Genomic DNA, 26,847 nt, shown 5'->3' with positions numbered 1-26,847 from the left:
TTAATGAGGGAATTTGATGGATGGATGGATTTGGGTGAAGGGATATTTCAGCACATTCTTCAGCTGCTGCCTGAACTTAGTCTGGGTCACGGCATAAATTGCAGTGTTTGTGCAGCAACTGAGGAGCTGCAACATGAAGCCCAATTCCTGCACAAACCAATCGAGGTACACAGACATATACCCAATATACCACATCCGTATCCATATAGAAAACAGCATTAACGTTGACCATAACAGGATGAAATTGGCCGAGATCACAAACAGTAACATGATGGATTTTTTTCGGTTTCTCATTTCTGTGTCAGACTGAGCGTCCCCATTGGTGTGAGCGCGGAGTCTCCTGCGGGCTCTGCTGGTCACTACAATGTGTCTGACGGTGAGAACATTGAGCAGCAGAACCAGGAGAAATGGGACACACGGGGTTAGAATGTGGTGGAGGAACTCGATTGTGAGCCAGACACTGGATAATAGAACAGTGACTGTTACCTCACAAAACCAGGGGTCGTTCATCAGCCCATACCGAGCCGTGAGCATAAAATACCAGGAAATGTTCTTTAAACAGCTCAGCACAGTCACTGCACCCAGAACCACAGCCGCCGTTTTCTCACTGCAATATTTACTTTTCAGCTTCTGGCAACAAATGGCCACAAACCGATCAAAGGTGAAAGTGACGGTGAACCAGACAGAGCAGTCAGTGGCTGCATAAAGCAGGACGGCGTGGATATTACACACGGGGACGGAGTCCTTCAGAAAATAAAACTGTTTCCGATAAACAATGGGAATGTGTCTCAGGATCAGGTCGAGGATAATGACCAGGAGATCCGCCGCTGCCATGGCCCCCAGGTAACGTCTGACACATGGGGACAATCCACAATCTTTATAAAGCAGGACGTAGATGGTCACTACGTTAACTGTGAGGAAGGAAAACAAACCCATTATCCATCAGCGTGGAGGCAAAGGGACCCGTTTGATCGGGGACCCAGTGAGATTTTCAAATGTGTCCCTGTATTCAGGGACTTATTAAAATAAATGGAGCTGGAATAACAAATGGGAAGATCTGAATTACTAACAAAAATGTGATATAAACCACAAGAAACCCTCCCTCCCCAAACACACAGTGACACATCCATAAGGACAGATGGTTTCCAGAACATTCCCACACACTCGATCACTCGAGAGCAGACACAGCTCACTCCTTCCCAGTTCCTAATACGGAGGGTGGGAACGTTGCTGTCTTGAAGGATTCTCTCCCAGTTTCCTGAAGACAAACGGATTTGGGAATGTCTGTATTTTGGTCTAAATTGTGGTCGGTCCTGTGTCGTGGAGAAATGTAAACGCAGGGAAAACGTATTCCCCCCTTTAACTGCCTGAGGGGCCTTCGGAACAGTGTCTCCTTCTCCCTGGAACGGGATCTCTTCCCTCGGGATCTTATCGTTTGTTCAATTCACTGACGTCCGGCTGTTCACAAACAATGTCAGGGACAGAACGTTCCGGGGAATGTCAGTTATAGAATGTCAGGGACAGAACGTTCCGGGGAATGTCAGTTATAGAATGCCGGGGACAGAACGTTCCGGGGAATGTCAGTTATAGAATGTCAGGTACAGAACGTTCCGGGGAATGACAGTTATAGAATGTCAGGGACAGAACGTTCCGGGGAATGTCAGTTATAGAATGTCAGGGACAGAACGTTCCGGGGAATGTCAGTTATAGAATGCCGGGGACAGAACGTTCCGGGGAATGTCAGTTATAGAATGTCAGGGACAGAACGTTCCGGAGAATGACAGTTATAGAATGTCAGGGACAGAACGTTCCGGTGAATGTCAGTTATAGAATGTCAGGGACAGAACGTTCCGGGGAATGACAGTTATAGAATGTCAGGGACAGAACGTTCCGGGGAATGTCAGTTATAGAATGTTGGGGACAGAACGTTCCGGGGAATGTCAGTTATAGAATGCCGAGGACAGAACGTTCCGGGGAATGACAGTTATAGAATGTCAGGGACAGAACGTTCCGGTGAATGTCAGTTATAGAATGTCAGGGACAGAACGTTCCGGGGAATGTCAGTTATAGAATGCCGGGGACAGAACGTTCCGGGGAATGTCAGTTATAGAATGTCAGGGACAGAACGTTCCGGGGAATGTCAGTTATAGAATGTCAGGGACAGAACGTTCTGGGGAATGACAGTTACAGAATGTCGGAGACAGAACGTTCCGGGGAATGTCAGTTATGGAATGTCAGGGACAGAACGTTCCGGTGAATGTCAGTTATAGAATGTCAGGGACAGAACGTTCCGGGGAATGTCAGTTATAGAATGCCGTGGACAGAACGTTCCGGGGAATGTCAGTTATAGAATGTCAGGGACAGAACGTTCCGGGGAATGTCAGTTATAGAATGCCGGGGACAGAACGTTCCGGGGAATGTCAGTTATAGAATGTCAGGGACAGAACGTTCCGGGGAATGAGAGTTATAGAATGTCGGGGACAGAACGTTCCGGGAAATGACAGTTATAGAATGTCGGGGACAGAACGTTCCGGGAATGACAGTTATAGAATGTTGGGGACAGAACGTTCCGGGAAATGACAGTTATAGAATGTCGGGGACAGAACGTTCCGGGAAATGACAGTTATAGAATGTTGGGGACAGGTTGTTCCATGGAGCTCCGTGACCTGTCCATCACATTTCCCCCCATGCACCCCACCAACATGTACTGTGCACAGGCTACATATCTGTCCAGTACCGGGAGCTGTGCAGACCACAGCAGAGCACTGAAGTGTAAACATGAAACAAATATCCATCCAGCACGGGGAGCTGCACATCCCACATCATTGCATTATCTATAAACCTCAACCAGATAATCTGACCAGCACAGCGACCTGTGCAGTGATAACTGGTGAATTAATCTGTAAACCAGGAGCAATTACACCCCCAGCATGTAGGACACTGTACCCCACCCCAGTGCATTGATCTTGTACCCAGGAGCAGATACCCTCCCAGCATGTACGACTGCATACCCCACCCCAGTGCATTGTTTCTGTAACCAGGAGCAGTTACCCACCCAGCGTGTAGGACCGTGTACCCCGCCCCAGTGCATTGATCTGTAAACCAGGAGCAGTTACCCTCACAGCATGTAGGACTGTGTACGCCACCCCAATGCATTGCTCAGTAGCACTGTGTTAGATCCCTGCCCAGCGTGGGAAACCTTGCAGCCCGTGCTGGAAGTGACAGGACGTACAGCTCCCACCCATTTACAGCTCCATATCTATATTGTGCCATGACAAGGGGATGTTGTTGGTGTGAACATCACTGCCGGAGAGAGGTGGCCGGGGGAATCAGTTTAAATATCATCACATGTGAGGAGTTTGGGGTATAGACAGAGACGGGGAGATTGAGATACAGTGTCATGGACGGATGTGTTCCCTGGTTTCAGAATGCTGAAACGTAGACACTTCGATAGCATCCTGTGGCATGAGCCAGTCTTCCCAGGAAAAATGGGAAAAAGGGAGATTGGTGTGAGGTGAAATGATGGAGAGTTTTGGATGAGCATTTGTTCTACAGCTTTGTAAATGGGAGTAGTTTCAACAGAATCTATGACTCACTGAGCTGACTCTAACAATAATTTGCCTCAGTGTCATTTTCATTGAGTGTGACAGAGAGATTATCTGTACGAGGCCAAGCTGGATTCCTGGTGCTATCATATCAAACACAACTCATTGACTAACCCCCCCCCCCCACCCCCGCCTCCCCCCACGACATGGTGTCCCTCTCATTCAATACCAGCCCGATTCTCCCACCCATCATGGCTGGAGCCACTCACCATCGCCCGGATGCTCTTGGATATTCCGTGATCCCTGGCACTGGTGCCATCTTTAAAATGGGCACACAGTTGAGCTTTCTCAGATTGGATCTGCCCCTCCCCCAAGTCCCTCCTCCCTACCTTTTATCTTAGCTTGCTGGACACACTTCCTCATTCCTGAAGAAGGGCTTATGCCCGAAACGTCGATTCTCCTGTTCCTTGGATGCTGCCTGACCTGCTGCGCTGTTCCAGCAACACATTTTCAGCTCTGATCTCCAGCATCTGCAGTCCTCACAGTTTACCCCGAGCATGGCAGATAAGGGGCAAGTATACCATGGTTTGTCGACAGGGGCACGGAGGCCCTGGTGGATGGGCAAGGCCAGAGGGTGACCATTCTCTTCCCGGAGGGAGCCACACCACCAGATCCACCGATCATGGTCGGAGCTCCCCACCCAGCTCAGTGCAGTATCTGCGGTCTGAAGAAATGTCCAGCAATACAGGACAAGCATCTGTCAGGATAAGGGTCACCGTATTCTCTCTGCTCCCTCACACTCACTGTATATCTGTTATAGCACCTACTCCCGAATAAGGCTAATGCTCCAACACTGTCACTGCCACATGCAGCGCCTTCTCTCTCTCTCTCTCTCTCTCTCTCTCTGTCTCTGTCTCTATCTCTCTCTGTCTCTCTCTGTCTCTGTCACCCCGTCCACTTTACCCCCCCCCCCCCTCATCAATTACACTGCATGGATACAACACTGTCGACAGACTCCCTCTGAAAACCTCACGATTATCCATTATCCTCACCTGCACCATCACTACCAGCAGGGACACCCCTCCCCACCATCCCTCCCTTTCTCCCATTTCAGGAGAAACAGCCTGGAATAAGACAGAAAGGGTCAAGCCGGGTGGTGGAGTGCCCGATATCCGTTTCCTCACCTCCCTTCACCCGCCATGTGGAGAGGACCCTGCAATGAGCCGGAGAGGACCGGGACGCCTCGTGTGGGGATTCTGCCCCCACCCCCCAACCCCACCCCAACTCTCCCCCAGCACAACTTAGAAGCCGTGGTCCTGATGCCATCTCCCTTTTGTGTTGAGCTGTTACAAACGTAATCCCCATGGTCTCGGTGGGCAGGAGGGTGGGCTCACAAGACATCGTCACCACCACCTACCAGGAAGGGAGCACGGAGGCTCCCTCCTACACCTCCTCCTGTAAACAGCTCAGACACTGAAACTAATCTGTGATAGTTACTGCTCTCCCCACTTGTCCTGACATCTTCAACAATCTGTGCTCATGTACACGCAGCGCTCTCTGTTCCTGCAGCCCTTTTATAATGGCACAGCCTATTTTAAACTGTCTTTCTTCACCTTTCATACCAAAGTGCATCACCTCACACTGCTCTGCTTTGATCCCCGTCTACCAGCGTGTCACTGTTCTGTTAGATTTCCACACTATCCTCCATAGACTTTACAATTCTTGCAGGTTTGGTACCATTTGCAAACATTAAGGTTGTCATAGTGTCACAGTCCCCATGAAACAACTGAAATCCTGCCCCACACACAGGAGTGTGAGCAAGTGAAATACATATATTTCCACGGACAGAGTCGAATAATGACAAACTGTCAATGGAGCAACAAAAATCTGACATATACTAGACAGAGTAGATGACATATTGACAAACCACAGAGCAAGAGAAATCCGGATAGGTTCCACTTATCGATATTCATCAGGTGAAAATGGGATGAAGTTGAAAGTGTGTACTGTACCTTTAAGAGAGAGTGAATGCTGCTCTGAAGTGCAAACTTACAAGTACCTGTGATATGAGAGGATGGCAGACCCAGAAACAGTATATTGCTGTAGAGCTGGAGACGGGTTATAAACAGTTTAGAGATAGAGGGTCTCTTTCATTTCACTTTCAGTGTTAAAAAATACATTGTTGTTTTTGTTTAAACAGTGGAACTTGGGTGTTCTCTGTCACTCATATTTTAACAGTTTACGAGGCGAATTGAGCATTTATTTATGTTTAGTTTAAATTGGCACATAAGATCTATGCCGTGTCCTAACCATCCCCGTGTGTGTATCTGTGTGTCTCTGTGTTGGGCAGATCTGGCAGTCTCTGTGGTGCTGAAAGTGATGCAATGCCACCCTCTGCTGGCCTCCACACGCCACTGCACCGGCATTGGCAGAGGGTGAAAACCAACAGGGATCCGATCAGAGAGGGGGAGGGCGAGGGCAGCTGCTCACAGCACCATCCAAACTGATACCTTATCCATGTACTGATCTAAATGTCCTTTAAACATTGTAACTGTCCCTGTTTTCACCACTTCCTCGGGAAGCTCATTCCACACACAAGCCAGCTTCCGTCTAAAATAATTACCTCTCCTGGCTTTTGTAAATCTTTTTTCCTCGCACCTTAAAATATCACTCAGTTTTGAATCCCCAACTCTAGGGAAAAGACATCAGCCCTTCAGCTTATCTGTACCATTGATTATTTTATAAACCTCTGCAAAGTTACCCATCCATCTCATACTCTCCAGTGAAAAATGTCCCAGCCTATTCAGCCTCTCCTTATAGCTCAATCCCTCCATTTCCAGCAACATCAAGATTAATCTCTTCGGAACCCTCTCCAGCTTAATAATATCAAGGTCAATAATATCAAAAAGAATAGTCAATGTATTTTATAAGGTAGTGGAGACCAAAACTAGAGGACATAGCTGTAAGGTAAGAGGGGAAAAATTTAAAAGTGACCTTTGGGCAGCTTTTTCACACAGAGGGTCGTGTGCCTATGGAATGAATGGGCAGGATGTCCAGACTGGACACATTATTCCAGAAGAGATCTCACCAATGTCCTGTACAATCTCAACATGATGTCCCAATTCCGATACTCAAAGGTCTGACCATTGAAGACAAGTGTGTTAACCACCTTCTTAACCACATTATTTATATGAGATCTTACTTTTAAAGAATTATAACTGATGGCCGAGGTCTCTGTTCTACAACACTGCCAAAGGCCCTACGTTTAATTGTATAAGTCCTACTCTTGTTTGATTTACCAAATCCAATACCTCGCATTAATCCTAAAATCCATCTGCCACGCCTCGGCGAGTGAGTGATATTACCACCTCCTCACCTTCCCCATTTAATTTTAAAATGCCCACCCCTCTCCAGGAGGCCTGCACACTTCGGCCTTGATTTTCACAAAGGCTCTGAGCTTGATTTGCCTTGGGTGGTTAGGGGGAGGAGGGACGGATTGCAGACACAGTCAGTGGGGAGGAGAGAACAGTAATGGATAGTAATTAGCGGCTTGGTAACATTTAATAATTTTAGGCAGAGGGCAGACACACGTGAGAGTTGGGTTATACTGATCGGTGTTTTGTGACCAGAAATCATGGTCTTTCTCCGTGTCTGGTGTTCAGAAATAAATATCTATTTGAGACCTTTCATTGGGCAGAGTATGTCTGCAGGATTTCTTTCCCTAATATTGCAGACTACAGATAATAGCGATTAAAGATGTTCATAGTTAATTTCGATCTTGCACTTGTTTAACAATACAAAGTGTTTAGTGTAGTTCAGTAATGGTAACCTGATTATAATAAATCCACACCGAGCTGAACGCTGCCCCTTAAAATGTGACCTAAAGTCTGGGTATAGTAGTGTAGTGGATCGTTTCCCTGCCTCTGAGCCATGGCTCTGGTTTTGATTCCAATTCCTGAAATTGTTTGGTAGTGTTCCTAGCTCTGGACCAGAAGGTGTGGATTCATGTCCTGTCTGTTGCAAAGGTATGTCACAGCATGTCAGAACAGGCTGATGAGCAAACACACAGGAGAATAATGTTACAGCTTTATGGGTATTGCCGGGTGGTGCTCGGGTCCCTACCTCCGGGCACAAAGGTCTAGGTGTAAATCCCACAGAAGTGTCTCCTAATATATCTGAACAAACTGATTAAACTGGTTTTAGAATTGTGACTTGATGGCGAAAGAACAGGTGCCGGTGTTGAATTTCAGCCTTTAGGCCCGAGATTATTGAAAGTACAGCCATTCGTGTTGATTGGAGTCACATTTCGCAGCAGTAAAGGTTTATAAAATCAGAACGGTCATGGATAGGGTTTATAGTCAAGCTTTTTCCCCAGGTTAGGGGCGTCCAAAACTAGAGGACATTGGTGGAAAGTGAGAGGGGAAAGATTTTGAAGAGGTCTAACGGGCACCATTTCACACAGAAGGTGGTGTGCGTATGGAATGAGCTGGCAAAGGAACTGGTGGACGCTGGTACAACTACATCATGTAAAAGGCATCTGGATGCTGACAGACCTACCGAGCTTTTCCAGCAATTTCTGTATTTGTTAAAACATTCATTTTAACACAGGTATCTGTGTTAACTGTTTGGATACAGAATTGGCTGGCCAACAGAAACCAGCGAGTGGTAGTGGAAGGATAATATTCTGCCTGGAAGTCAGTGGTGAGTGGTGTTCCACAGAGCTCTGTCCTTGGGCCTCTACTCTTTGTAAAGTTTTTTACTGACTTGGTTGAGGGGATTGAAGAATGAGTCAGCAAATTTGCAGATGACACGAAGGTTGTAGGTGTCGTTGACAGTATAGAGGGCTGTTGTAGGCTGCAGGGGACATTGGCAGGACGCAGAAATGGGCTGAGAGGTGGCAGATGGAGTTCAACCTGGATAAATGCGAAGTGATGCATTTTGGAAGGTCGAATTTGAAAGCTGAGTACAGGATTAAGGATAGGATTCTTGGCAGTGTGAAGGAACAGAGAGATATTTGTGTGCAGGTACATAGATCCCTTAAAATGGCCACCCAAGTGGACAGAGTTGTTAAGAAAGCATATGGTGTTTTGGCTTTCATTAACAGGGGATTGAGTTTAAGAGTCGTGAGATCTTGTTGCAGCTCTATAAAACTTTGGTTCGAATGCACTTGGAATACTGCGTCCAGTTCTGGTCACCCTATTATAGGAAAGGTGTGGATGCTTTGTAGAGGGTTCAGAGGAGGTTTACCAGGATGCTGCCTGGACTGTAGGGCTTATCTTATGAAGAGAGGTTGACTGAGCTCGGACTTTTTTCATTGGAGAAAAGGAGGAGAAGAGGGGACCTAACTGAGGTATTCAAGATTATGAGAGGCATAGATAGAGTCGATAGCCTGAGACTATTTGCCAGGGCAGAAATGGCGAACACGAGGGGTAGTAGTTTTAAGGTGGTTGGAGGAAAGTATAGAGGGGATGTCAGAGGCGGGTTATTTACACAGAGAGTTGTGAGAGCATGGAATCCGTTGCCAGCAGCAGTTGTGGAAGCGAGGTCATTGGGGACATTTAAGAGACTGCTGGATATGCATATGGTCACAGAAATTTGAGGGTGCATACATGAGGAACCATGGTCGGCACAACATCGTGGGCTGAAGGGCATGTTCTGTGCTGGACTGTTCTATATTCTATGTATTCTGAATACATTAAACATTTTATTTTTTAATGACGCAGGGACATATAAACATATCTTCAAATCGACCGAGACCATTTTCTGCTCAGGGTATGGCTCTGTGTATGACAGCAGCAATGATGCACCGACATGGAACAGGGAATGTGATGGAGACATAGTTTGGACAATGTACAAGGAGACCTCACATGGTCCAGTTTGGGAGAGAATGACATTATTGTGTGATTCAACTCAGAGAGGAAGGAAATGTAATCTGCCGAGAAGAAACGGCCTAATGCACTCTCTCTCCTTCATTATTCCTCATAATAGTAACGTGTGTGAGCTAAAACAAAACTCTACTGTTATTGTTACAATTCTTATTTTATTAGAATCCCTGCAGTGTGGAAACAAGCTCTTCGGCTCAACAAGTCCTCACCACCCTTCCAAAGTGTAACCTTCCCATGCCCTTACAGTTAGCACTGACTAATGCACCTAAAGTAGAAACCGCAGAACACTATGGACTATTTGACCAATCCACTTGAATTATACAGCTTTGGGCTGTGGGAGGTAACGGGAGCACCCATCAGAAGCTCACGCAGACAAGGGCTGAAGATGCAAACTCCACGCAGATAGTCGCCCGAGGCTGGAATTGAACTCATGTCACTGATGCTGTGAGGCAACAGTGCGAACTACTGAGCCACTGTGCTATCCTGGAACCTCCTGACTGACTAATTCAAAGGGAATTCAGCAAAATCCAACTCTCCCAGGATAAAATCCCATTGCTAGCAGCTGTGTGAGTAGAATATCTTCAGAAGCAGAATAACATTTTGGACAATCTCTCAATTTTTCCTTTTGTCATGAGTTCCAATAATATCTGGACAAGGTTCTTTCAATGTGAAATTGCAGATATGTTGTTTATTTTGTGTGTGTGTGTATGTGTGTTTTTAGAAAGGGAAATATCGATTCTTTATTTGCAATACCCAAACAGTTTGCCATTCATCTTTCCATCATAGTTTGAGTAACATTGCTCTGGATCATAAACGTGTTGTTTTAGCAGATTAAAGAAACTAGCCTGACTTGTTCCTAAAACAGACCCTGACCCAGTCTGAGACCGATATCATCGGCCATATCACCGACCTGATTATATTTAACATTTGTTGTGAGCAGTGGAGGAGTGGGACTAGAAAAGGAAAGAGTGACCCAAAAAGCCGGGGAACTATAGACCGGTGAGCCTGATGTCGGTGGTGGGTGAGTTGTTGGAGGGGATTCTGAGGGATAGCATTTACATACATTTGGGAAGGCAAGGGCTGATCAGAGTCGTCAACGTGGCTCTCTGCATGGGAAATCATGTCTCCTTAATTTGACTGAGTTTTATGAAGAGGTGACAAAGAAGATTGATGAAGCCAGTTTGGTAGACATTGTCTATATGGACCACAGCAAGGTGTTCATAATATTCCGATTGGTAGACAGATGAGTAAGGTTCGGTCACATGGGATACAGAAGAAGCTCGTCACAATTGGCTTGAAGGAAGAGGGGTATTTTTCAGACTGGAGGCTTGTGAGCAGCAGTGTGCTGCAAGAATCAGGATTGAGTTCACAACATTTCATCATTTATGTTAAGGATTTAGATGTAGATATTGGGACCATAGATAGTAAGTTTACAGACGACATCAGAAAGGTGGTGTAGTAGATTCTCTCAGAGTGCAACAAGACCACAATTAGATGGGACAAAGGGGCAAGGAGTGACAGATGTCGTTTAATTTAGATAAATACGAGGTGCCGCATTTTGTGAACGCAAACCTGGGCAGGAATTATACACTTAATGGTAAGGTCATGGGGAGTGTTGTGAAACAAATGGACATAGGGCTACAGGTACATTGTTCCTTGAGAGTGGAGTTGAATGCAGACAGTGTGGTACAGAACAAGTTTTATAAATTTGCCTTAATCAGTCAGAGCATTGAGTATAGGAGTTGTGGTGGCATGTTGTATCTGTACAGGATGTTGGTGAGGCCACTTTAAGAATACTGCGTACAACTCAGTTGTCTGCAGAAAAGATTTACACGGATGTTCCAGGACTGGAGGTTTGAGCTTTAGGGAGAGTTGATTAGTTTGAGGTGTTTCCCCCTGGAGTATCAGAGGCTGAAGGGTGACATTAGTTCGGATTATAAAATCATCAGGGGCATGGATATTCTGAACAGCATGTTCTGCTCCCCAGGGAAGGGGAGACCAGAACAGGAGAGAAGAGTTGAAGAGGAGAGGACGAATGATTTAGAAGGGACCTGAAGTTACATGTTTCACACAGAGAGTGGTGTGTGTACATAATGTGCTGTCAGAGGAAGTGTTGAAGGCGGTTACAATTGCACATTTAAAAAGTATTTTAAAGAGGAGGGATATTGGCCAAATGCCGTCAAATGGGACTGGATCAGATTTGATATCTGATCGGAGTGAACAGATTGGGCTAACGGGTCTGTTTCTATTCTGCATGACTCTGATTCTATAAGAGGGATGACGAAAAATTCTGAATGTACCTTTCAAATTAGAATCCTCTTCACTGGAATTTTATCGTGCCTCTATGTTCACATTGATTGAAAGTTGCATTAGTGAAATATTTGACAGAGAACTGAGTGATGGATAATGGGACACAGACAGGAAAGTGGGGTTAAGACCACAACCTGATCAGCCACAATCTTAGTGCCTGGTGGAGAAGGTTCAACGTATCTAATGACTCACTCCTGTCCCTCAATCCCATGTTCCTGTGTTCCATTCAGCCCATTAAACCTGTTAGGCAGGAGCATTTAGAGGTTACTTACTTCTATAACCTGGTGCACAGAAACAGAGGAGATAATTCGGCCCTTCAAGACTGTTCCACACGCTTTGAGGTGATTTGAGAAATGTGATTGTAAAACCCAGGCTGGGTATGAAAGAGGCCCCTCACCTCTCTTTACAGAACTTCCCCTCTCTGAAACTTGTGCTCCATTTGTTGGTCATGTTGTAGACCCATATACACTATGAATACAACCCCCATACCTCACCCAGCGATGGCTCACAATATCCTCTTGTCTCCCTGACGGCAACATTCAATACCAGAACATTCATGAAAACATCATCCACCAACTTTCCAATAACAGAATGTGAGATACAGGGGCAGGGGCAGACACAGGCGCAGGTCGTTCACTCCTCAACCCTGCCTTGCCCTTCACTAAGATCATGACTGATCTGCTCTTGGTCTCAAATCCTCTTTCATACCCAATTCATCATCGCCCTCAACTCTCTGACAGGTCAATATCTATCTACAAATACTTGAAATACTTGAGACATTTGGCTCCCTAAACACTCTTGAGAAGAGAAATCCTGACATTCAATGCCATTCAATGCCATTCTGTTTGAAGAAAACCCTTGCTGCTCCTATATCATGGCCTATTGATATGAACAAAAGAGGTTGACGCAAGTGGTCAGGTAAAAATGACTGGCCCCGATATCAAGGCTTCTGTTGACTTCTGTTGACATCAAGGAGCTTAACAAATCTGAACTTAATGGGAATCAGAGAAAACTCTCCAGTGTTTGGAGTCAAACGTGGCACAAAGGAAGATGTTCATCATCTCAGTCCTGGGTCACCTCTGTGGGAGATCCTCAGGGTAGCTTCCTCTTCACAAACATCTTCAGCTGCTTCATCAATGTCTCCCCACCCCCACCTTCCCCACCATAAGATCAGAAATGGGGATGGTCACTGAGGATTCCACAATGTTCAGAAGAATTTGACGCCCCGTCAGCTTCTGAACTGGACTATGTCCATGTGCAGCAAGACATGGACTCCATTGAGACTTGTGCTTTTAAAGAGTCCGTAACATTCACATGTCTGATACTGCACATTGCCACAGTAAAATAAGAGTTCATTCCTCACCTCACACAGGAATATGAGGAAGTCGTTCAGCCCATTGACACTATTGGAGAAGAACAGGGACAGCCCATTCAGTGCCTCCAACATATTACCCCGGAAGAGAAGGGTTCTAGTGTGATGGGCCACACCAGAACCCCTCGACAATATTTGAAGGCGGTAGCCTAGACTCTAATGTTTTCTTATTTTAAAGAAAATGTGAAGTGTCTGTTCAAGATGCAATGTCACTGGTCAAACAACTTGGTGTGAAGCATAACACCATTTACTTAAACACGATAGTTGAAATAAAACTCAAGAAAGAAGAATTTAGAATAACGTAATTATATTGGACAAGTTAACAGAATAATAGATCTAGGAACTATTTCTAATAAACTGTTCCAATACTGGAAAACCACATGAACACAGCTCTTGGCAAAAAGGAATATTCAGACACTGAATGACACAAATATTTCTCCAATTCAAGATTTAAAAACAGCACCAAGAGAAAATTCATAGAGAGTAGCTGCCAGGAGACATTCACTAAAGCTTTCAACTCGGTGGAGACCCCAATAATTTCTGATGTTACTGAGAAACCAAAACGCAGAAATCCTAATCTGTGAGAGCTGACCATTCCCATTTCATCTGCATTAAAATAAACCTAAGGCCTCACTAGTTGTTTACTCAAGTGGTCTTAACTAGCCAGCTTGCTAATGGTCATTCAACCTCTCTCGTAAAAGAAACCAGAACAAAATAACCTCTTAAAGCTACAGCAACATCACACTTGTCAGCACATTGAGCTGTCATACAGGAACCAGGGGTAACCCAATCAGGCTCTTGGCCCTGTCCAATCGGACGAGGAAGAAGCCAGTCAGTCCCTTGAGTCACTTACACGGGAACAGGAGGAGGTCATTCCCACCTCAATGCACTTACACAGGGGCTGAAGGGGGTAATTTATGCTGATTTCTGATGAATGGCTTATGCCCGAAACGTCAATTCTCCTGCTGTGGTTTTCCAGCCATCCACTCTCCACTCTGATCTTCAGCATCAACAGTCCTCGCAGTCTCGTAACTGATGCTCTAACATGATGAACAAGTGGAGCAGAGGCTGCACAGACAGACTGCTCCACGTTGGTCCTCCTGGCTCCGTTGCTCATGATACACACGTGGGACTTTAACGCGGTTTTCTAGTGGTGAGGAGGGAAGCCATATGTCTTGTGCGAAGTCACAAGAAGGCACCTTCCATCTCTGAGAAGCCAGCCTGGTGTTCTCTATATAGAGTGGAAGCTGGTGGGAATGGCTACCTGTTTCAGAATGAAGGTATTGTGGCTGCTGTTGGGGATTGTGAGCAACATGACATTCAGTACGGGTTCACACGTTGACTGCACAATAACGTGGGGAGAGTTAATTAAGGCATAAAAACTATTAGGAAAGCCTCGTTAGACTGATGCATGGACTCTCTAAGTTCAAATAATGCTGATCTTTTTCATGTTGATCTTGTCGAGTACACGTCCTGCTCCGTGTAACCTGTATGCCTTACTCTGTCCAAGTCTATTTCCACCCTATGATCTGTCTGGCCTTGCTGACTATGATCTGCCTCCACTGCTCATAAATGAAGTGTTTCCCTGTACTGACGTACACGTGACAATAAATCAAACCAACCAATCCTTGGTAAAGTATGGAATTTCTCTCACTGTCAATGTCTGTTTTGGAAATAAGAGATCGCTGCCACTCCTCGTGTTTAGCGTCACCATTTCTTCTTCTCTCAAAGCTCTCCTGATTAAACACTCAGCTTCTTCACTCTATCTTCGTGATACTATCACGCGTGTCTGTGATAAGGAGATCATTCGTTACAAAGGAGATCAAATCCGTAGAGCGTGTCCCAACCACGCACTCAGCAAGGCCCTACAACAGCAGGAAGATGGCATTACTTATGTACTTGAATCATCTTACAATGGAGGAGAGCACACCATTGACTGCACCCATTACTTACACAGGGTTTGATTCCGAGCAGTCAGCATAGACTTGTGAGTGGGAGATCATGCTTCCCAAATTTGTTAGAGTTCGTTGATGAAGTGACCAAGAAGGTTGATGAGGGCCGAGCGGTAACCATAGTCTCTATGGATATCAGTAAGGCCTTTGATAAGGTTACATATGGCACTGCTCTGGAGAGTTACATTACGTGGAATGCTGGGGAACTGGCCAATTGGATACACAGTTGGCTTGATGGTAGGAAGCAGAGGGTTGAGTGGAAGGATGCTTGTCAAACTGGAGCATGGGTCCATTGCTACTTGTTATCTACGATTTGGTTGAGAATGTACAAGGCATGATTACTATGTTTACAGGTGACACTAAAATAAGGGGGAGCATGATTAGTGAGGACGTTTATCAGAAATTGCAGCAGGACCTTAATCAGTGGGCCGAGAAATGGCAAATGGAATTTAATATAGATGCGTTAAGTTTTAGAAACTCAACTCAAGGTAGGAGTTGCATGGTGAATGGGAGGGCTTTAAGGTTTCACTTCATGTACGAAGATTAACTCAAAGGAAGTAAACGGAGTAGATTTATTTGGGGCATCTTCGATGATAAGCAATTTAATGTTACACCTTTATCCCAATCATTTGGCCAATCCTGACAGTACGCTGTTAACATAGTCTTCAGCGTCTGATGCTAACTTTTCAATGCTCCCTGGGATTCAGGATGGGACGCCCTTGATTTGAAGTGCTGTATGCCGAAGCCATCCATGACTTCCTTAAACAGCTGAAGGGTAAAAGGAGACCCTTGGTCTGACCACATCTTTCTGCGGAGTCCACAGCGAGTAAGAAAAAGCTACCAACTCCTTAAGGGCAGAGAGACCTTGGAGTTCAGGTGCATGGTTCTCTGAGAGTGGAGTCACATGTAGACAGGGCAGTGAAGAAGGCATTTGACACACTGACCTTCATTAGGCCGGATATTGAGTATGGAAGTTGGGAATTTATGTTGCAGTTATACAGGACTTTGATAAGGCCGCACTTGGAGCATTCTGTTCAGGTATTGTCACTTTGTTATAGGGAGCAATTTATGAAATTAGAAAGAGTGCAGAATAAATTCCCATGGACATTGCCAGGACCCAATGGTCTGAGTTATAGGGAGAGGTTGGACAAGCTATAGAGTGAAGGAGACTGAGGGGGGACCTTATAGAGCTGCATAAAATCACGAGGGGTATGAATAGGGTGAATGCTCTCAGTCTTTTTCCAAGGTGTAGAGAATCGAGGACGAGATCGGATCAGTTTAAGGTTTAAGGGGAAGGAAAAAAAGGGAACCTGAGGGGCCACTTCTTTACACAGAGGCTGGTACGTGGAAGAGCTGCTCGCAAATGTGGTTGAGATGGATACATTAACAACATTTCAAAAGCATTTGGATAAATATATGGATGAGAAGGATTAGAAGGATGTGGGCCAACTGCAGGGAAATGGGGTTAGCGTGGATGTACATTTACAAGGTGGAGTAAAACTCCTTTGTTAATTAAAACCAAACACCCAGAAAAGCTCGCCTCACCTCATAATCTGTTAAAATATGAGCGACACAGATCTCCTACATTCCACTATGTTAACAAAAATTAACAAGTTAGTTTCTTAACTTTAGTAGTGAACACTAAACAACAACTGTTCACAAATACAAGCCCTTCTTTTCTTAGCTACTTACTATCTGTTTCCAACTCTGTAAAAGTATGCTGTTCTACCAACCCCCAGATTAAACATTACAATCTCAAGACCACACAGTCTCCATCTTCCCCACTGTGTTCACTCTTCCAGCTGCTGATCTCCCTGGGTCACATTTTGTTTTACTGCAAGGAGGTTTGACATGAAGATGTATCTTTGATAGAGCGTGTTTGAGATGGTCAGTTAGCACTGCTGCTCTACAGCTGCTGTTGGATGGCAGTCGCTCTCTGTCTAGTGTTCAAAATGCCGAGTTTACTTACTCCCCATGATACAATAATTCTCATAATTTGATTGCTTTCCAGCTGTCCAAACAATAGTATTCTAATTCAGTTGACTTCTGGTATCCAGAGCATTATTTAAACTACCAATACGTCATCCCCACCTGCTTCACTCTATGCTGTGTCCTCTTCAGGTGCTGTTTAGTTCACTCACCTACTCGGTCTAATCTCTCCCTCACTTCACATACATAATGCAAGTGTGAGATCTCTGATTTCGGAACAGTCAATTTAAATTTAATTAAATTCAAAGGGTTTCACTTCATGTACGAAGATTAACTCAAAGGAAGTAAACGGAGCAGATTTATTTGGGGCATCTTCTATGATAAGCAATTTAATGTGACACCTTTATCCCAATCATTTGGCCAATCCTGACAGTACGCTGTTAACATAGTCTTCAGCGTCTGATGCTAACTTTTCAATGCTCCCTGGGATTCAGGATGGGAGCATTGATTTGAAGTGCTGTATGCCTAAGCCATCCATGACTTCCTTAAACAGCTGAAGGGTAAAAGGAGACCCTTGGTCTGACTAAATCTTTCTGCGGAGCCCACAGCGAGTAAGAAAAAGCTACCAACTCCTCTACCTCCCTTTTTGCCTTAACACCCCATAATGCAATTGCCTCTGGAAATCTGGTAGACACATCCATTATGGTTAGCAAATATTGGTTTCCACTTTTATTTTAGAAAGGGGAGCTACACAATTAATCAAAACCCACGTGAAACGTTCTTCGAATGCAGGAATTGGCGACAAAGGTGCTGTTTTTTTATTGCCTGTGACTTACCTACTATTTGGTATGTATGACATGTAAAACAAAAATTAACCGCGTCCTTGTGCATTCCAGGCCACTAGAAATGCTTCTGTACCTTAGCCCGAGTCTTCCGTACACCTAGATGACCACCTGCAGTTAGTTCATGTGCTACCTGTAACACGGCATGCTGCCAGTAACACAATCCGGTGCATTTTGGCTCATTTCCCTTCTGCACTAACCTACCGTTTTTCTCCACGTTCCGGTTTTTCCTGCACCGTGACATCAAACAGGGTGTCAGTTACCTGAACATCATCTCCTTTGTCTTTTTTCCTTCGTTTTTCCTTCCTGCTGTAACTTATGACAGTGGGATGTTGTTACTACACAGTCTGGAAAATTCCGGGGTATATTTCTTTTAACTCCTCAGTTCCCTAGATTTCATTTGATTTCTCCGCCACAAATGGTGTCTCTCCCACCTTGGATCCTATTAAATCGTTCACAAAAACAAACTGTATTCCTGGAACTGATACTCTGTCACTCACTCTCACTGTTACTTCCCCAATCCTAATTTGGCACTACAACTTGATGTTTCTGTCCTCCAACCTAAGTTTCTGTTCCCATTCCACAAATTACCACGCTATTGAGTAACACGTCAGAAAGAGTGAAAATCCTTCCATCTCTGGCTATTCGGGGCTGAGAGAAAGTGAGGACTGTAAATAGTGGAGATCAGAGTTGAAAAGTGTGTGGCTGGAAAAGCACAGCAGATCAGGCAGTATCTGGGAGGCAGGAGAGTTGATGTTTCAGGCACATGTCCTTCATCAGATAAGTGGGAGGTAAGGGAGGGGAAGGGGGCTGAGAAATAAATAGGAGGGTGGGGGTGGTGCTGGGTGGAAGGTAGCTTGCAAGGCGATAAGTAGATGCAGGTGGGGTGTTTTGGTGATAGGTCGGAGAGGAAAGTGAAGTGGATAGGTGGTAGGATAGCTGGAACCCTCAAACTATACAGCATCAACATCGACTTCAACAATTTCCAAATCTCCCCTCCCTTAACCTCATCACAGATCCAACCGTTCAAATTACCACCGCCCTCTTGAACTGTCTTAATTGTCCATCTTCCTTCCCACCTATCCACTCGACCCTCTCCTCCGACATATCACTCTCACTCCCACCTGCATCTTCCTATCGCCCTCCCAATGACCTTCCCGCGAGTCCAGCTCCAACCCTCCTATTTATCATTAAGTCCCCTTGTTCCCCCGCCACATTCCTGACGATGGGTTTATACCTGATATGTCGATTGTCCTGCTCTTCAGATGCTGCCTGATCTATTGTGCTTTTCTGGCACCTCACTTCTCAACTATTAGCAACTGAGCAGATCCCGTATCTCACAAAATTATAATTTATTGTCCTCCCCGCCATACCCCCGCCCCCACCACCTTCTTAGTAAACTTTATCCACAGAGGCGAATTCTTGAAAGAGACCAGTCACTGACTCTGTACCTCGGCTCTGCACTCTCCTATAGCTCCTTGGAGACTTGGAGTCTTCCTTACCAGTTTCACTAATTCCACTGGTTTAGCCTCTTTTACCACATCTTTTCCCAAAGTGTCTTCCTTCAACCCCCAGCACGGTGTGTCCCAGATTACTGCAGTGAAAGCTCTTTTTCCCAGTGCCTTTCTTAAACCATCGGCACTGTAATTGTATGTGTTTCACTCCCTTATAGTGAGAACACAATAGGACTTTCCCCTCCTTTCAACCCCCTTGGTCTTCTTTTTTCACCTATAGTAAACTATTGTGAGCTACTGTTCGCCTTGTAGTGTGTGATCTCCCTTCTCCCAGTTTCTATCCTTCACAGGATGAATCTCCTCCCAGAAGCTAAATTTCATGTCATGCACCAATGCATATTTGCCTTTCATTTCTGCAGTGCTTCTCACTTCTTGAACTTTCTATTCATTCACATGAATTTTTACCATCTCTGGAAGTGAGTCTTCAAACTCCTCCAGCAGAATAATCTCCCTTCGAGCCTCACAGTTCTTAGCCATTTTAAAGGTCAGCACCCATCTATCAAAATGACTGTGGTTAATTCTTTGAAACTCAACATGCGCCTGACCTGGTTTCGTATTTATATTTCTGAACCTCTGCCTATATTCTTCTAGTAACAATTCATAACCAATCAAAATAGCCAGTTTGACATCTGCATAATCTCTTGACCCCTCATCTGACAGTGCTGCAAATACCTCACTCCTATGTCCACCAGCGTAGTCTGAACGAGCATGACCCACAAGTTCACTGGACACGCCATCTGCCAAGTCATTTTGTTTTTCAAATGAAACAAAAACAGATATTGACGTTTTTCTCACCGAAATATGACAATGTATTATCATAGCTGTAAACATCCCTTCATCTCTATCCTGTTAATTTAACTTTCTTGTCTAATTCCCAACCAGTGAATTTCAAATTCTCTCTCTCTTTTTACTCTCTTTCCCTTTCTCTTCGTTCTCTCTCTGTTTCCATCCCTTTTTCATCTTCTAACTCCAGTTGCCATATTTGCAATTTCTGTTTCTCTGACACACCAAAGTGCTTGACCAACTCCATTACAATTTCAGCTTCCCTTTTGTTCCTGGTTAAACCTAATTCCAATCTATTTGCTAATTCTAAAAATATTCCTTCCTCTGACTTTGTAAACTTACTTGGCAAATTTGAGAACCTCTTTAGTAAAATTAAAAGCCATTTCTCTCACTTTTACTTTAACCAACCACAAGTTAACAAAATTACATGAATTTTCCCGAACGTTTTATTTGAAGATCCAGGTCACTAATTGCAATGTGTTGGAATCTGCTGGGACCTTTTGTACCACAAATCTGTTCAAGTCTGTCCAAGTCCTCAGCAAGGCCCCAAACTGTTATGACATCAATGTTGAATCCCTCTGTTAATTAAAACAACACATCCAGAAAATCTCACCTTGCATCATAATCTGTTAAATCGTGGGTGACAGAGAACTCCTAATTCTTTTAGGATATAATTCTTTGAGAAGATTTTCAAAAAGGTTTCCCTTTACTCATTCCTGGAATGCCGGCCTTTTGTTATGGAGGATTTTCAGTTTCGATCTTAGCTGAGAAACAGTATTGAACCATCCATGACTTTCTGAAAAGTGTATCAACTGGATGCATATAATCTCGTGAATAAATTTTAAGAAAAAGCTATATTGATATTAACACACATAGTATGACGACCCCTACCAATATTTACAACTTACACAGACACATGTCTTTAAATTAGAAAGTGGGGACATATTTTGCGATTGTAAGGAATGACGCACTTGCATAGAATCTATAATCAAGTTTTCCAAAGAATGTTTCAGGATAGCACACACAGCCCAGTTTAGTGTTCAGTTGACATTATTGTATGTTCCAACACAGAGAGGGAGAAATTTTTTCCCTGCCTGAGAAGCAGCAGCCAACTGATCCCACTCTATTACTTTGTTCCGCCCGATAACAAAGTGAGAGACCAGAAAATCCCTGAGTTAATATTATCACTTGTGAAGGATTCTTGGTGAGGATTCATTGGAATCTCTCCACTGTCTGAAACAAAGGAAAATCAGCCAAATCTAACTGTTCCAGAAAAAAAATCCCACTACCAGTACATTGTGTGAGCAGAATAATTTCAAAGGCAGAATAACATTTGGGGCACTTAACACTATAACATTTGTTAAGAGTTCAATTTTCTGTGCCTCACATTTCCCTCGAAAATGACTTACTCTAAGACCTATATCATTGATCACTTCACTAAACTGGTTGCATTTTAGATTGGTGTAACCAAGGCAGGAATGGGACTGAAAAAGGAAACAATGACCCTTCAACTTTGGCTGGGACACAAATGAGAAATTCTCAAATCGCTGTCCAAGTGTAATTCCCTTCCTCAGACGTTTGTGGTGCCTGGATGTTTACATTTATTCAAAGTTGTATTTGGTGACATTTGACAGACAAGTGAATTTAGGAAAATGGTATACAGACAGAAAAGTGCTGCTGAGACCACAATCACATCACCCATGATCGTTGTGCATGGTGGAAGGGTGACAAAGTTTCTCATGGCCCACTCCTGCTGCTCAGTCCTATGTTCCATTCAAACCCTCACCGTTCCTGCAGATCGAGGCCACTTCCTCCAAATACCTGGTCCACAGTAACACAGGATATCATTTATTCCCTCCAGACGATCGTGCACGGTTTGGTGTGGGTTGGAAAATGTTATTGGGAAATTCAGGCTGGGTTCGAAAGACGCCTCTGGTCTCTTGACAGAGTTTCTCCTCTCTGCAACTTGTGCTTTATTTGTTGGTCATATTATAGACCCAGATTCCCTGTGAATACAGCCCCCATACCTCACCCAGAGATGACTCACAAAATACTTTACTCTCTCTAATTGCAACATTCAATAACAGAACGTTCAGGAAAATTACAACCATTAACTTTGTAATTACAGAATATGAGGACTTAAGGAACAGGACCGGTAATTCGGACGTACAATCATGGCTGATCTACTGTTGACATTAACTCCTCTTTAATGCCCAATTATTCACACTCCTAAGTTCTCTGGCAGGTCAAAAATCCATCTACCTCCTCCTTAAATACTTGCAGTGATGTAGCTGCAATAACTCTCTAGCCCAGATAATTTAAGACAGTGATTACCCTCTGTGAGAGGAAAACACTCCCTACACATACACCGTCACCTGTTGGTATGAACAAGCGGTGAACACAGGGGCTCTGCAAAGAGTGAATGGCGTTGATATCAAGGCAGTATTTGACTGCGGATGGCATCGGGACCACCTACTTACTTGAGCTGAATGGGAATCAGGTGTAACCTCCCACTTGTGTGGGTCTTTCAGAGCGCAAAGAAACATGCTTGTGGTCAGTGGCCAACATTCCTCTCAGTTCAGAGACATCTCTGCAGGATATCCTTAGGATTACCTACTCAGCATAAACATCTTCAGCTGCTCCATCAACGTCTTTCCCCATCATAAGATCTGGAGTGGGGATGATGACTGAAGATCACAAAATGTTCAGAACATTTTGTCCCTCATCAGCTCCTGAACCATTCTGTGTCCATGTGCAGCAAGACGCGGGCAACATTCCAGTTTGGACTGTTAAAGTGTCGGTGACATTCATGTAACAACGCTGCCAGACACTGCACATTTCTACAGTGAAAAGAGGAGCTCACTCACTTTCTCAAGCTGTTTACACACGGATATGTGGCAGCCATTCAGCAAACTACTGAACAAGAAGAGGGACAGCCCATTCAATCCTCCTGCCTGAACCAAAGGAAGAGAAGGGGTCGGTTGGGTGGAACATTCGCAGAGGCTTTTAAACTATCGAGAATCATGTAACCCGAGTGAAACAAAAGCCATGGAATTCATCTCTGTATCAGTGCCTGTTTAGAACATCATGAGTGATTGTCTATCCCCCTTCAGGTTCAATGCAATCATCTCTTATTCTCTCACTGAGCTTCACTCACTGCTCATGGTGCCCAGGGATTAGTCTGGTGAAACCTGAGAGAAAGTCTATCCACAGTGCCCCAAATACTGCCTCAACAACACTCTCAGGGATGATCGCAATAATCCTTTTGTTCTTTCCTGTGCCACAAAACAAAAAATTCTTCTCTATGCACTACGTCTGACATGGAATCTATAAGTCCCCTACATCCGTACGTCAGCATCAATAAAGCTAGCACCAGGGGTGCCTATGGAGATGTGCATCACTGTCGGGGAGAACTTCAATGAGATTGAATACACCTAAAATAGGGGATGATCACTTACCTGAGAAGAATTGAGCTGTCGGAATAAGGGAAACAGGCAGCGGAAGGGAGCTATCTTTACTTTTGTTCTTCTCCCACAGGATGTATGAAGCCCTGGTCAGGGCAGCATGTAATGCTGATGTTGAACTGAGTGGCTGGTTCAGCTGTTCCACAGGACAGTAAAGAGTAAAACACATTGCTGGGGATTTGTAGTGTTACAACACAAGATAAGTTCTCCTGCTTAATTAAAACCAGCAACAGAGAAAATATTTATCCCATGCAGTAATATGTAATAATTCTAGAGTCCAAAACTATTAAAAGTAAAAATTAACAACTTTATTTCTAAAAGTATAACAGAGAATAATAAACGAGTGACTATTTACAACTTCTTCCTCTAACCTGTCTATTACCTTCCCCCTCCACAATACTAGGCTGATAAGACTTGAAACTTTATTGCTGGAACAGCACAGCAGGTCAGGCAGCATCCAGGGAACAGGAGATTCGACGTTTCGGTCACAGGCCCTTCTTCAAGAATGAGCAGAGAGTGTTCAGCAGGAGATGATAAAAGGTAGGGAGGAGGGACTTGGAGGAGGGGCGTTGGAAATATGATAGGTGGAAAGAGGTCAAGGTGAGGGTGATAGGTCGGAGTAGGATGGAGGCGGAGAGGTCAAGAAGATGACCTGCAATCTTCTTCTTGACTTCTCCGCCTCCATCCTACTCCGACCTATCACCCTCACCTTGACCTCTTTCCACCTATCACATTTCCAACGCCCCTCCTCCAAGTCCCTCCTCCCTACCTTTTATCTTCTCCTGCTGAACATTCTCTGCTCATTCCTGAAGAAGGGCCTGTGCCCGAAACGTCGAATCTCCTGTTCCCTGGATGCTGCCTGACCTGCTGTGCTGTTCCAGCAATAAAGTTTCAACTTTGATCTCCAGCATCTGCAGACCTCACTTTCTCCTCCTAGGCTGATAAGACGGCTAATTAAGATTTACAAAACAAGACTTCTAATCTCAAAACTAGGAAGATTTCGGTTCTTCTCCATACTCTTGCCTTCTTTTCTTCTTGGGGATTCTGCTTCACCAGTTACTAATCAATGAGATTACCTTTAAGAAAGCTATTTTTCAGGCAGTCTTTGCATGTCTGGTAGCTTGCTAGTTCTCCTCCCAACTGTTCAATTTTCCACATCTTGTACCCCAAAATGTCATTGGCCTTTAAGATTGTCAATTTACTAAATTCAAACTTAATTGGATGTGGGTATTTTGGGGTATAATTTAAAGTGTTTTGCTGAATTTGATTTTGTCTCGAGATGATGAGCTAATCGAGTTGTTCAATGAAAGGTTACATTATATCCATTTTTCACAATACTTGGTAATATCAGGCAGTTATTGCTGGCTTGTAACTCTCTTAAAGGTACAGGACACCCACATGTTCATCACAGAAGTCACACGGAAAACTGACTCGGGAAGCATGACACATTGACTTCCCTAAAGGACATGAGGCAAGCAGATGGGTTTTTATAACAAATGATAATGGTTGCTTTTAAATTCCACAAACTTCCTTCATGAGATACCAACAGACCATTATTCTGTGGTTCTAGATTCTGAGCCAATGGCTTGACCACCATAAACTGTCTTCCCGTATGTGCAGAGAACAAGTTAAACATCTTCAAGAGCAATTATTTAGTGACAGACATGTGGTTAGAAGGAACTTGAAACTGTTGCATCTGGACTGTACAAAGGCACAAATCATGGTTTATTCAGAAGTTGCACTGAGACTGAGGACGAGACTGGAATATCATAATGGTGGTATTGGACAAGATCGGTGAGTGGAGAGGACATGGAGATGTAAATCTGTGAAGGACAAAATGAATTATGGAGTTTGAGAAAAGTCTGGTTCCTTCTCGCATATCGGTGAGTAATTTATAAATAGTAGTTTGTTAGTTATAATTTATAAGGAAAGGAACTTTTTGTTTGGAACTAAAGACATTGACTTGCACTTTCCAAAATTTATACATCATGAGTAGAAATTCAGATCAACCCAGTTTAGTAGACAAATATAATGACTTACCAGGAACACCAACTATCGCGAGGATGGAAGAGTAACCACCTTGAATAATCCAAAGGATATCCTGGATCCGTGCTGCTAATGAGATCCAAGGCCGAGAAAGCCAGTAAAGACCCGAGGATAAACTCCTGTCCATTGTTGTAACATTCCAGTCTAATGTTCTCAGCTCCTGATACATTGTTGTACCATTCCAGTCTAATTGTTCTCAGATTCTGATCCATTGTTGGAACATTCCAGTCGAATGTTCTCAGCTCCTGTTACATTGTTGGAACATTCCAGTCTAATGTTCTCTGATTCTGATCCATTGTGGAACAATCCAATCCCACGTATTCAGATTTTGAACCATTATTGTAACGTTCCAGTCAAATGTTCGCAGATTCTGATCTCTCCCCCCCCCCCCCCCCCTCTCTCTCGAGCTGCCGATCCCTCTTAGTGCTGTCAGTGATGCTCCTACTGATACTATGGGATAACATATTGACAGAGCCCATTTATCATTCAACGATGGAAACTCTCCACTGGGATAAATAGGATCCACAGAGATTGATATTAATCACAGTCACTGAACAAATAGCTCCAGGTAACCTCTTTCAATTCAATATTACTTTTATTAAAAATCAGAAGAACGTTTACAATTTACACATTTGGGATGGGATATATGGGAGTGACTAAAGGAAGGAATATTAGAGATGGTAGCTTGTTTGTATGTAATCCGACAAACTACCTTGGATATGGGAGTAATGTCAAAGGATTGTCAGAATATAAACAAGTTTCTCCGTTTATAAATGGAAACATAAAGTCTTCAACTACTGATCAGTAATTGTAATGTAAGTAAAATATGGATGGAACTTTTCTAGTCCATAATCTGACAGGAAAATGTGCCTACAACAACATGGGTTATAACAGACAAATGGCATGGATATTTTAATAGAGAATATGGTGTGTCACACAATTCAGATGGTTACTGGAGGATCAGAGAGGGCAGGTGATGGTCATGCTGTTCATGTCGTCGATGTCAATCAACTGTGATTAAGTACTTTGCACTGGATTTCAATTGCAGTGTGATTATGATATTGGGGACATGGATGCTGAGACTGAAGGGAGGGAACATGATATTTCCCATCAGTATTGGACTGTTACTCTTCATAAATAATATGACGATCAAATTCCAGGGTACATCTCCAATGAGGAAAGAGGAGAGCCAATATTAACCATAT

General features: G+C 44.0%; 1 protein-coding gene across 1 annotated transcript; it reads right to left on the bottom strand.

Annotated features, from left to right (window-relative positions):
- On the bottom strand, positions 1-25,769 carry LOC148135048 (putative G protein-coupled receptor 139). Its single transcript, XM_087985209.1, has 2 exons — positions 25,637-25,769; positions 1-911 (listed from the first exon to the last, which is right to left on the bottom strand). The coding sequence occupies exons 1-2, from the start codon at positions 25,767-25,769 to the stop codon at positions 1-3; spliced, it is 1,044 nt and encodes a 347-aa protein (XP_087841335.1).
- Between the last annotated feature and the right edge of the window lie 1,078 nt (positions 25,770-26,847).

The sequence above is a fragment of the Chiloscyllium plagiosum genome, unplaced genomic scaffold (assembly GCF_037043375.1).
Source record: "Chiloscyllium plagiosum isolate Xiang-an unplaced genomic scaffold, Cpla_swu_hap1 HiC_scaffold_51, whole genome shotgun sequence".
NCBI classification, from domain to species: domain Eukaryota; kingdom Metazoa; phylum Chordata; class Chondrichthyes; order Orectolobiformes; family Hemiscylliidae; genus Chiloscyllium; species Chiloscyllium plagiosum.
The sequence above is the reverse complement of the archived record's forward strand: the minus strand, read 5'-3'. Positions and strand labels throughout refer to the sequence as shown.

What these genes read in the sequence shown, in the direction of transcription:
- LOC148135048 (XM_087985209.1), bottom strand. Translation starts at nt 25,769, where the DNA reads ATGGACAGGAGTTTATCCTCGGGTCTTTACTGGCTTTCTCGGCCTTGG. An exon ending in CGCGATAGTTGGTGTTCCTG is followed by an intron (nt 912 to 25,636) that starts GTAAGTCATTAT and finishes CCTTCCTCACAG; the next exon opens with TTAACGTAGTGACCATCTAC.